The 13,657-nt window shown below is 39.9% G+C and overlaps 1 protein-coding gene across 1 annotated transcript in view; it reads left to right on the plus strand.

The window, feature by feature from the left end:
* The window catches only part of AIF1 (allograft inflammatory factor 1), a 154,733-nt gene that overhangs the window by 115,731 nt on the left and 25,345 nt on the right, over window positions 1-13,657 (plus strand). The window contains exon 5 of the mRNA XM_078645953.1: window positions 231-393. Coding sequence (XP_078502079.1) covers window positions 231-393 — 163 coding nt within the window. The remainder of the gene's footprint in view (window positions 1-230; window positions 394-13,657) is intronic.

Below are 13,657 nucleotides of genomic sequence, written 5' to 3' on the forward strand. Positions count from 1 at the left end.
TCTTTTGACTACTTTCTGTGTTATATTGGTACTCAACGCATATAGGGTAATATGTATGACTGTGTTTTCCCCATGGTTAGTATTGTTAGATGACTAAATGTGCAGTCATGTGATTTCTATGTAGTCAGCCCAAATCAGATACTGAATTGTTTTACTTTTCCCCTGAAGAGACCACATCTATGAAGTCTGCCATCTTTCCTCTCCTCACCTGACCTCATCTTCCCTCTTAGACATGATGGGGCTGAAGAGGATGTTGGAGAAACTGGGTGCCCCCAAGACACACTTGGAGCTGAAGAAGATGATCACCGAGGTCACCGGCGGAGCCAGTGACACCATATCGTACCAGGACTTTGTCCGCATGATGTTGGGCAAGCGCTCGGCCATATTCAAGATGTACGTGATTTGGTGGAGGGAAGTGAGAATGAGCATGGGGATGGGTAGAGGATTACCTATGTGTGCATGCATATGCCAGGAGTGTACCTCTCTGACATTTTGTTTTCGCAGGGATCATTTCAGAGTCCATGTTGAAGATGGAATCTAGGAGGTCTTTAGTTATGGAGTAATAGGATGGCAAACGGTGCAACATTTAAATGCAGCGGGTTTAAGAAATGGCCAGTTGGAATTAGTAGCTCTGGAAACGTATTCCAGAGGGTCGATGCCTGCACTGCCAGGCTACTTCCACCACGCCATGAGGCAGATGAGGTTAGGAGATCCTGAGGGCTTAGGATACAGTATAGTCTTTAGGGATTAACTCCACGGTTCTAGGATTTAGTATTCTGCATAGATGCTCAGAAATGCGAGATGCCAGACTGATCTCTGTAATAAGGTTGCCATGAGCCCTGATTCAAGCAGGGGTGTAGCTTCCAGCAGGTGCAGCAAGTGCAATGGCACCAGGGCCCAGAGGCCTGAGGGGCCTTCTGTGCCCTGATTATTACTATATTACATAGTTCAAACAGTGGCTAGGGAGTCTATTTTCTTATTTGCACTACGGTCCAGAACACAATGACTACACCACTGGATGCAGACCAAGAATATCTGCTTGCTACTCTTGGTGGGTAGTAACAGACAGTCATAACAAGGGTCTAACGGGCTCGCAGACTGTTTAGCTCATTTTGGGGGTTATTAATAGTTTGGCAGACAGGGTACTCCGTCGCAAACCTGACAGACTACCGATCTGGCAAAGTAATGACCCACCCGCCCTATTTAAGGTCGACATGACCATCAGCTTTCCATCGACAGAGCCAGTGGCTTCTTTCAACGGAACAGGGGTCATTGGATGAAGGGTATTACACCTCCTGCCCTATTTAGGATGGATATCCAGAAAAAAAGACATCCTTAGTTTTTTGTTTTTCAATAAAAATCTCAGATTGAGTGTTTGCTTTTGAAAACGTCTGTTAAAGTTTGGTGGACACCCATCAAAATTAATGGCGACTGTCCACCAAACATTTTGGACCTTGATAGGAGCCACAATGACATTGGTTGCTGTCAAAGTACAGAGATCAACACCGGTGTACCATCCGTCAAACTCTAAATCTGGCCCTATGTTTTCTTGGGGAGAACTTGCTCGAACAATATGTTAAGTACTAATAAATTATATAAGATATAATCCATATATATGTATATATGGATTATATGTGTGTATATATATATATATATATATATATATATATATGTGTGTGTATATATATATATATGTGTGTGTGTGTATATATATATATATTCACTGAAAAAACCATAGGTTTCAGGAGTTATATAGTTAGGAATTAGTTTTTAAAAAACCTTTGAAATTCACTCAAAAAACTATAAGTTTTAGTGGTGTTATAGTTAGCTGGACATTTTACTCATACAAAACCAATGAAATTGCTCCTATATAGTTAGTTGTACTAACTATATTTCGCACACCCGCAATCCACTGCTGATGATGTCACATATTAGATCATTCATGACATGGTCAGTGACATCACTGATGACATCTCAAATGACATCACTGATGACATCATCCAGTGAATGTGGTTTGCTTCGTTATTTAAATATGCATTATATATATATATAGCAATTTACATTGAAGAATAAGTGGATATATATAAATAAATATTTGGATGGAGGATTTAGTAGCAGTGTAATTGACTGTTTACTTGACCAATTTATAATGTCTCACTAAATATAGTGGTTAGTGACTAAACTGTGTGAATATCTGTATCACTTTGTCAGTTGTTGTGTAAAGTGATTCTACAGTTGGTTACTAGCTATGTGAAAGTCTATATTAGTTATTGATTAGTTAACTGAGTATTTGTATGGGAGTGCGAAAGTGTGTGTGGTTCGGTGGGGGGTGTGTGACTGTTCAAAGATGTGTGAATAGTTGATTCAGTAGATATATGAAGTTAAAACTACATGTTCTAACAGTTTGGGTGAGGGAATCTCTTTATGGGTGTGGTGATGAGCAAATATATTTCTCAAAGGTACAGGTCCAACAAACTAGAAAAATAAAAGGCAGTGTATGTGTCAGTTGTTCTATATAAATAAGTATACATAAGACACAATGATTGTGTGAGTGACTGTATGGATAACTGTATACTTGTAATAATGATTTTATAATTCACTAAGTATGACTTACTATCTAAATGAATAGAAGAAGTGGTGTTTGTATAAGTGTTTTGCTAAGTAAATATGTAAGTATGATCCATTGTTTGCATAAGTGAGTAGGATGACTTCATATGTGAATAGGATGCGTGCTGTTGTGTAATGTCGATATAGATGTATAAGTATTTTTGATAGTGTTCTATTGTTCATTGACAGCATGTATGAGTGAATCCATAGGTAAGTGATTAGATGTGTGTATACATCTATGAATCACTGAGTGGATTTTTAGATACTTGTATTGCTGTGACAATGGATTTAAATATGATACTCTGTATTTTACAAACAGTGATGAAAAATTGTAATAGTGTATGAAAAGGTGTATGTGATTGTCACGTGGATGATGTCATCAGTGATGTCATCAGTGATGTCATTTGAGATGTCATCAGTGATGTCACTGACTATGTCATGAATGATCTAATATGTGACATCATCAGCAGTGGATTGCGGGTGCGCGAAATATAGTTAGTACAACTAACTATATAGGAGCAATTTCATTGGTTTTGTATGAGTAAAATGTCCAGCTAACTATAACACCACTAAAACTTATAGTTTTTTGAGTGAATTTCAAAGGTTTTTTAAAAACTAATTCCTAACTATATAACTCCTGAAACCTATGGTTTTTTCAGTGAATTTCAAAGGTTTTTTTAAATGCTAATTCCTAACTATATAAGGCCTGAAACCTATGGTTTTTTCAGTGAATTTCAAAGGTTTTTTAAATGCTGATTCCTAACTATATAAGGCCTGAAACCTATGGTTTTTTCAGTGAATTTCAAAGGTTTTTTAAATGCTAATTCCTAACTATATAAGGCCTGAAACCTATGGTTTTTTTCAGTGATTTTCAAAGGTTTTTTAAATGCTAATTCCTAACTATATAAGGCCTGAAACCTATGGTTTTTTCAGTGTTTTTTCTAAAAAAATTGATTGGTTAACTGGCTTATTAAGTGTATCTTAGTGAATAAATATATTAGCGAGTAATGTTTAAATATTTAAATATATGCATGAGTGATGTCAGGTGATTCAAGTCACTCTTACCTGCAAGGCTGTGCAATCTTACCTGTAAGGTGCTTGACGGGTTTTGCGGAGACGCTATGAGCCAAACTCCCTGAAACCTATCCTACCTCTGGTGGTTTGTAGATTTACACGCCAAGATGCTGGATAGCTAAAAGGGAGAGTGGCCGGATCTGACGCTAATGTGAGTTCTTGTAGTCGACCTGCAAAACAACAAGCTCACCTTAGTATCTATCCTATTCTCAAAAGATTGACTCTCTCTCACTTTCTTTCTATTATACTATAAACCAGTGAACCCTTTCGGATTTAAATATCCTACCTGCGATCTACCAAGAATGGCTTCGCGTCCTGGAAGTGGTGTGGTGTGTCGATACAGGTTAGCAGAGGTGTGATGATGAAGGACATTCAGATCTTGAAGTTATATGCTGAGAGAAGTAGTTTCACTACAAAGATACAAAGGCACAATTATACCTATTCTAAAGAAAAATCCTAAACCAACTTCTTTTTCTATCTCACTTACTTTTTTGCTAACTGTGAATACTTTCACCACTTCCACATTTTCAGATGGCTTGATTCCCTGCTTAAAGAACTAAAAGATATATACATACAGCAAACAAGAAATGTACATAAACAAGAAATGTACTTAATTCCTAAACAGAATTCACTGTCCACATTGAACACATCTCAATCTATGTTCACATTGACCACGATAAACAAATGTCTTTCTTTGTTGCATTAATTCTCTTCTTGTACTCAGAGAGAATATTTCCAAAAATTGTTCTTCCAAAAAAGTTGCTAGCGATGGGCGCCAAAGAAGAAAAGAGTTTGCACTTAGCTTTCGAAATCTCCTTGAAGCATTGTCCAGAATCAGTCCTTCAAACGATGTTCTTCAAACTGGGTGCCTAGGAGGAATCCTGGAGGTTTTTTCGGAGATGCGCGATGTTTCCTCTAGCAAGGCTGGAAGGCTAAGCGTCTTCCAGAAGCTCGGGTGTGGTTTTTATAGTGGAACCACACCCAAACGTCGAGACGCATGCGTGCCTTCAGACGCTGTGTTTCTCTCCTAGCGCGTAGAGAGAAATGTAAACAAACGCGTCTTTCTGTTTCTGACAGAAGCGGAGCACACGCTTTTCCCTGAAAAGCAAACCAACGCGTATTTCCGCTTTTCTGCAAGAACGTGGCAGAAACCAATATTGCTTTCCGTTCAAGCTTTGACATTGTATACCGCTTCGAGTTAACAATCACCAAACGGATTAACCCCAGCTTACACCGCCAAGAGTCACAAAAGGAAATCAGTGTTAACACAGTTTAATGTATACACAAACATGTACTATAAAGATCATCTACACTAACACTTTCACACGGAGTGCAGGATGCACGGGACAGGGGTGGGTTTCCTAATTGGAATATAAGTTCCTATTCTTTAAACGTGCATGCTGCAGGCTTTTTACGCCTATGGGGATTGACGAGGTTGTGGCTTGATATCATGACAGTACCCCCCTCGTAGAATCCCTCCTAATACAGTAGGAACTGGCTTGGGCTTGTTAGGGTACTTAGCATGAAAGATTTTCAGAATTTTGGGAGCATTCTGCAGATTTACCAACGGTTCCCAAGTTCTTTCCTCAGGACTGTAACCTTTCCAGTCAACTAGGTAATGTAATTTTCCTTTTACCCTTTTGGAGTCTAGAACAGCTTTGACCTCAAATTCTGGAGTTCCATCAATATCTATAGCTGGAGGATTTTTAAGACTTCTGGTTCCAGGATTACAGGGTTTAATCAAAGAAATGTGGAATACAGGATGAATACGAAACCTAGCTGGTAATGTTAATTTCACACAAACAGGGTTAATCACTCTTTCGATAGGGAAAGGACCTATGAACCTGGGGCGAAAAGTCTTGTGACATTTCAATTTAAGATTTTTAGTTGCCAACCAGACCTTGTCTCCTACTGAATACAGAGGTGATTCAGAACGATGCTTGTCAGCATACCTTTTTTGGGTTTCTTTGGCTTGTGCTAGATGTTGTTGAGCCTCTTGCTGAATACCAACTAGATCCTTTACATAGTCAGAAACTGCTGGAACTAAGGTTGGACACAAATCTGATCCTAGTATTTCCTTAGGATGATAACCAAAAGTGCAGAAGAAAGGGGACATACCAATAGAGGAATGGTCAGCATTATTATATGCGAATTCAGTGGCCCAAAGAACATCTGACCAGTCCTGATCGTGAGTGGCTAATAGGCAACGTAATAGTTGTTCAACAGTTTGATTTGTGCGTTCCGTTAACCCATCAGTTTGAGGATGGTAACTCGTAGAGGTACGAATCTCCATGTTCAAAGCCTTCCCCAAATTACGCCAAAAATGGGAAATGAACTGTGGACCCCTGTCTGATATTAAGACTGATGGTATACCATGTAATTTCACTACTTCTTTCATGAAAATTTGAGTTAATTCTGAAGCTGTGGGAAGCTTAGAAAGAGGTATGAAATGAGCGTAGCGAGTGAAATGATCCACTACAGTAAGTATCGTAGTGTAGCCTGTCTTGGAGCGAGGTAACTCAACAATGAAATCTAGCGACACTGTATGCCAAGGCTGAGGAGGTAAAGTCAATGGCAATAGGAGACCACTAGGAGCATGATGTACAGGTTTGTTCTGACTACATACTGTGCAGGTATCCACATAATGTTGTATGTCTTTATACAATGAAGGCCACCAAAACTTTCTCTTGATCAACTGATACATCTTTGTAACTCCAGGATGTATGGACAGAGAAGTATCATGATACAACTGTAAAACCTTTTTCTGAAGAGATTCAACAGGTACAAAAACTTGATTATTCATGTACAAAACATTTTCTTTCCATTGTAACAAAGGATAGTCTTTACACCAAGCCTCCTTTGATTGTGATTGGAAGGCTTCTTTAAGATCTAATACAACATCTGAATCTACAAGACCAACAAGAAAACGTTCAGCAGGAATAATCGGAAGTACTGGCTCTTGTCTTATGTTCATATCATCACTACCTCCAATTCTTGATAAAGCATCCGCCTTATTGTTTTCTTTTCCGGGACGATAGGTGATGATAAAGTCAAAATCATTAAAGAACAAAGTCCACCTTAGCTGTCGAGCTGACAAAGCCTTTACAGATTTAAGTGACTGAAGGTTTCTGTGATCTGTGTAAATGGTCACTGGATGTCTGGCCCCTAGCAAGTAGTGTCGCCATTCTTTGAAGACAGCTTTAATGGCTAGCAATTCTCTATCTGCGATGGCATAATTCTGTTCAGTAGGATTGAGTTTTCTAGAGAAAAAGGCAACCGGATGCATTTGACCAGTGTTAGTACTTCTTTGGGAGAGTATGCCTCCAATAGCGAATTGAGATGCATCAGCCTCAACGATAAATGGTTGAGAAGGATCTGGGTGTTTTAAAATCGGAGCGGTAGTAAATTGAACTTTCAATTTCTGAAAAGCTTTTTCAGCTTCGGCGTCCCATTCAAATTTCACGTTTTTTCTCAGTAATTTAGTGATTGGGGTGACTATTTGTGAAAAATCCTTAATGAATCGCCTATAGAAATTTGCGAATCCCAAAAAGCTCTGAATTTGTTTAACGCTGTTTGGAATGGGCCAATCAATTATGGCTTGCACTTTCTTTTGATCCATCTCTATGCCAGAAGGGCTGAGGCTATACCCCAAGAAATCCACGGTAGTAACATGGAACAAACTTTTCTCTAGTTTCACAAATAGAGAATTCTGCAAAAGCTGTTTCAGAATGGCTCGTACTTGCTTCACATGCTCAGAAGTATTTTTGGAGTAGATGAGGATATCATCAATATAGACGATACAACAAACATCAAGAAATTCCCTTAAAACCTCGTTTATGAAGAACTGAAATGCTGCTGGAGCGTTGCAGAGTCCGAAGGGCATGACTTGGTACTCATAAAGTCCAAACTTTGTGCGGAAAGCTGTTTTCCACTCATCACCCTCTCTGACTCTTACTAGGTGGTATGCTCCTCGTAAATCAAGTTTTGTATAGATTGCTGCATCTTTTATCTGATCAAGTAAAGTCGGGATTAAGGGCAATGGGTACCTATTCTTGACAGTCATGTTGTTAATTGCGCGATAGTCGATGCAAGTGCGCAATTCTCCTCCCTTCTTTGGTATAAAAAATAAAGGAGAGGAGACTGGGGACTTAGAATGTCTGATAAAACCGTTAGCAAGGTATTCATCCAAATATGACCTGAGATGTTCGTTTTCCTTCTCCGTAAGGGCATAGATTCTACTGCATGGTAGTGTAGCTCCTGGAATTAGATCGATTTGACAATCATAATCCCTGTGCGGTGGCAAGGTATTGGCTTTAGTTTTGTCAAATACATCCAGAAGATCATGATAGTCTTCAGGAACCCCTGTAATAGTTAGTACACTCTGAATTTGTTTAGGAAAGTTATAGCCCTGAACTATGAGATCGGTACCTGGATATTGCCTAAAGCACTTTACATGACAGTAATCGGATTTGAAGAGAATGGTTCTGTTAACCCAATCTATGTAAGGGTTGTGGAGGACTAACCAAGGGATACCCAAGATCAGACCAAACTGAGGGGCATCTATAATATCAAAGGTTATATCTTCACTGTGTTTAGTTGCACAAATCATAGTTAAGATCTCAGTGTGATGTTGTATTGGACCTGAGGTTAGTTCCTTTCCATCGACGGCCCTGACTATCTCTGGGGATTTTTTCTCGGTTCTTTGCAAACCTAACTTCTCAAACAATTGGGCGTCGATAAAATTGCCTGTGGCTCCTGAATCTATCAAAGCATCCACAGACCAAGAGCGAGTGTTATCTAATTGGGATTGAAGTAGAACTCTCATACAAAGATGACTATGAGAGATAGTTGGAGCATTAGAGGCCAAGCTAAGCTGTTTACCCGATAAACTGACCTCCTGGTCTACCGAGCTCACACGTTTTCCGCCTGCGATATCGCATTGACATCGACTGATTTTGTTTTAGGTTTTGTGGGACGAGTTGGGCACTCCTTGACGAAGTGCCCAGATTTCCCGCAATACATACACTGATTCAACTTTCTCCTCTTCTCTCTTTCATCTTTAGACAGAGGACCTCTAACTGTCCCTATCTGCATTGGTTCAGTTGGATCTTGTCTTGGCGTGGCTTCATGCTTAGGGTTCGTCTTGTCTTTAGATAAAAAGAATTTAAAATCTGTCTTTCCTTTTTCTCCCTTTCTTTCTAATAAGCGATGGTTTAACTTAACTACTAGATCTATAAATTCTTCGCAGTCAGTGGGAGGATCAAGAATCTGAGTAACCATGTCTTTCAAGTCGTCTTTCAAACCCCTATAGAACAAAGACACTCTTTTGTCTTCTGGCCATTCCGCTTCTATTACCAATCTGTTGAAGGAGGAGATGTAATGTAAAAGATCTGAGGACCCTTGTTTTAAACTGAGTAGCTCGTAATCTGCCGACTGCACAAAGACATGCTTGGCAAATAGTTTTTTCATGGTATTTTTAAATCGCTTTAGATCGTATAGAATTGCATCATTCCTTTCTACATAAGGTACAGACCAGAGAGCTGCCTCACCGCCTAAATAAGAGAGGATAAAAGCCACCTTAGCCGAATCATCAGGAAATGCAGTGGGTTTAGCTACAAAATGCAGATGGCATTGATTTAAAAATATGGCAAACTTGTTGCAGTCCCCATAGAATCTCTCGGGCGGTGCCAAGGGTACAGAAATAGGGGTTACCACCTGAATTTGGGTGGATGCAGAAGGGGAACTAGATGCGTTACCACTATACAGGGTTTGCAGTGGAGGTTGGAAGGTAGCTGGCCTAATAGGAGAAGTCCATGATGATCTAGAAGTTTGTATATTGCTTTGTAGCACAGAAACGTCCCTACGTAGTTCTGCATTCTCGTGTCTAATTTGAACTAACATAGCTGCTATGTCTTGAAGAGACACTTCATCTGTTTGGTCCATAGCGTCTGGGCAAAACTGTTTCCGTGGGCTTAGCCTTCTGTCAGGTGATTCAAGTCACTCTTACCTGCAAGGCTGTGCAATCTTACCTGTAAGGTGCTTGACGGGTTTTGCGGAGACGCTATGAGCCAAACTCCCTGAAACCTATCCTACCTCTGGTGGTTTGTAGATTTACACGCCAAGATGCTGGATAGCTAAAAGGGAGAGTGGCCGGATCTGACGCTAATGTGAGTTCTTGTAGTCGACCTGCAAAACAACAAGCTCACCTTAGTATCTATCCTATTCTCAAAAGATTGACTCTCTCTCTCTCACTTTCTTTCTATTATACTATAAACCAGTGAACCCTTTCGGATTTAAATATCCTACCTGCGATCTACCAAGAATGGCTTCGCGTCCTGGAAGTGGTGTGGTGTGTCGATACAGGTTAGCAGAGGTGTGATGATGAAGGACATTCAGTTCTTGAAGTTATATGCTGAGAGAAGTAGTTTCACTACAAAGATACAAAGGCACAATTATACCTATTCTAAAGAAAAATCCTAAACCAACTTCTTTTTCTATCTCACTTACTTTTTTGCTAACTGTGAATACTTTCACCACTTCCACATTTTCAGATGGCTTGATTCCCTGCTTAAAGAACTAAAAGATATATACATACAGCAAACAAGAAATGTACATAAACAAGAAATGTACTTAATTCCTAAACAGAATTCACTGTCCACATTGAACACATCTCAATCTATGTTCACATTGACCACGATAAACAAATGTCTTTCTTTGTTGCATTAATTCTCTTCTTGTACTCAGAGAGAATATTTCCAAAAATTGTTCTTCCAAAAAAGTTGCTAGCGATGGGCGCCAAAGAAGAAAAGAGTTTGCACTTAGCTTTCGAAATCTCCTTGAAGCATTGTCCAGAATCAGTCCTTCAAACGATGTTCTTCAAACTGGGTGCCTAGGAGGAATCCTGGAGGTTTTTTCGGAGATGCGCGATGTTTCCTCTAGCAAGGCTGGAAGGCTAAGCGTCTTCCAGAAGCTCGGGTGTGGTTTTTATAGTGGAACCACACCCAAACGTCGAGACGCATGCGTGCCTTCAGACGCTGTGTTTCTCTCCTAGCGCGTAGAGAGAAATGTAAACAAACGCGTCTTTCTGTTTCTGACAGAAGCGGAGCACACGCTTTTCCCTGAAAAGCAAACCAACGCGTATTTCCGCTTTTCTGCAAGAACGTGGCAGAAACCAATATTGCTTTCCGTTCAAGCTTTGACATTGTATACCGCTTCGAGTTAACAATCACCAAACGGATTAACCCCAGCTTACACCGCCAAGAGTCACAAAAGGAAATTAGTGTTAACACAGTTTAATGTATACACAAACATGTACTATAAAGATCATCTACACTAACACTTTCACACGGAGTGCAGGATGCACGGGACAGGGGTGGGTTTCCTAATTGGAATATAAGTTCCTATTCTTTAAACGTGCATGCTGCAGGCTTTTTACGCCTATGGGGATTGACGAGGTTGTGGCTTGATATCATGACAAGTGATGTAATATGTGACGTCATCAGCAGTGCATTACAGACGTGCAAGTTATAGTGAGTCCAACTAACTATAACGTGGGAATTGCAATGGTTTTATGCGAGTAAAATTTCCAGCTAACTATAACTGGTGTGAAACCTATGTTTTTTTCAGTGAATTTCAAAGGTTTTTTAAATGCTAATTCCTAACTATAACTGGTGTGTAACCTATGGTTTTTTCAGGGAATATATATATGTATATAAAATTTCTATGGCAAAATGAAACCCCTCATTTTGTTCCTTTTCAAATTAAATGTATTAAGTGTTACCACTTTATTCCAATCAAGATGACTTCAGGTGTGCCATACTTTTGTCATAAGTAAGACTGTTAGCGTTCTAGTTGTTCTTTAGAACACTCTGGGACAGTCTGTCATTGGGCTATAGTTGGGCTACATCTGGCTGATATTTGGGCTACATTTGGGCTCTTTTGTCTCTGGTGGCCATCTTGGGAGACTGCATATCAGAATTTTTTTAATGAAATATAAGAGGATTTGAGAAGTCACTCAAAATGTGCCCTAATTTTTCTTTCTTCAGCACTAATCATAATTTCTATGGCAAAATGAACCCCCTCATTTTGTTCCTTTGCAAATTAAATGTTTTAAGTGTTAACACTTTATTCCAATCAAGATGACTTCAGGTGTGCCATACTTTTGTCATATGTAAGACTGTTAGCGCTCTAGTTGTTCTTTAGAACACTCTGGGACATTCTGTCATTGGGCTATAGTTGGGCTACATCTGGCTGATATTTGGGCTACATTTGTTTTTTTTGTCTCTGGTGGCCATCTTTGGGTTACATTGGGCTACATTTGGGCTCTAACATATATATAGCCCAATGTAGCCCAATATATATTTTTTCAAAGTTAATTTTCATAAAAACCACTGGAGCACATATCTTGAGACATAGCAAAGGCACATCGGGCTACCAGTCCCCACAATGTTGCCAAGTTTGGTGGAAAACCATTCAGCCGTTCGGGCTAAAAGTGAGTCCAACCGCCCTATGGAAATTAACATGGGGAAAACACGTTTTAGGACCCCCCTTTTATCTCGGCCCCCGCTTGACGAATCCCCCCCAAACTTTCAGGGAAGGAGCGGAGCGCCGCCAGGCAAAGTTAAGGAAAATTTCAGGAAGATTCCTCAACCGGCGCCAAAGTTATTCCCAATAGAATGTTGCGATTTCCCTATGGAAAACAATCCTAACTATATATACCTACTGGCTATCGCCAGTAGGTTATATATATATATATATATATATATATATATATATATATATATATATATATATATATTTTCCATATGAAGGTGCTCGAAGAGTGAAGGCACCACACACAACGTGAAGTCAACCTCTTTATTTGGTAGACAGCAGCACACTCAGACATGCCCTCCCAGCCTTATTCTTTGCCATACACGTTTCGGGATTCCTTCCCTTGTTCACTGGCCCGGCATTGGGGGAAAAACAGCTGTGCAAGTCTCATCGCGCATGCGATTTTGTTTATAGACCCGCCCCAATGGGCATATGCAGGCAATGCATCTTGGTTGACGTAGTTCAGGTAAGTGTTATTATTCCATTGCGGATGTCGCTGTACTTTTCCCTCCACTTCTTGGTTTCCCTTCGGGTCACTGTTACATACAAGGCTGAGTTGCTGCTACACTTGTGCCCACCCAAAACAGACACGTCGTTCCTTCTTGCGCTTCAGAGTCAAAGCGCACGGACCTGCTCAGTCTGCAGTGGGGTGTCTTCGCTGCCCAATTCTTGGTCTGATAATCCTTCATGCACCACCAACAATGAGGCCATCAGTGTTGCTTTGTTTGATCAGATCTGGTTCCACAAGAGAGACCCTTTATGACATCACCCACAACTTGAGCCATTAACCATTGATGCACCAATAATTAGGTCATCAGAATGTTGCTTTATTTATCAAGTTTGATTTGACAATCGTGACGCATTGTGACATCATCCACTAATGGGGCTGTTAACCATCCATGTCCCACCAACAATGGGGGTGTCAGAATGTCACTTTGATTAATGCCTGGCTGTCTTCACTTACTAGCAAGCCACTTTTGACCACGTGTGCAACTCATTTCACAGATTGACCTGTCTTGTCTTTCGATATTTTATGAATCACACACTTCAGCAGGACATGTCAGGATTGGCTGCCACATGTTACAACAAAACAAACATTTAATTTACTGTATATGTAGCAGCACAAATATATATAAATATTTATTTCACCACATATATGCTAATGGTAAACATGCATAGCTGTTCAAATGAAAACATATGAGGGGAACAGTAGGTTTAAGTATAAATACAGCGCATGGGAAATAAGATCTTTCCCAAAAGGAAAAACGTGGAACGGAGAGTAGCTCCTCGAAGCTGTGTAGCCAGAGGACATGGTGCTTCAAGTATCAGATATTCATAGCTGTCAACTACATTCGCCCAATCAAAATGAATCAAGAGTGAAATA

This window comes from Lissotriton helveticus, chromosome 5_1 (assembly GCF_964261635.1).
Source record: "Lissotriton helveticus chromosome 5_1, aLisHel1.1, whole genome shotgun sequence".
Taxonomy (NCBI): Eukaryota; Metazoa; Chordata; class Amphibia; order Caudata; family Salamandridae; genus Lissotriton; species Lissotriton helveticus.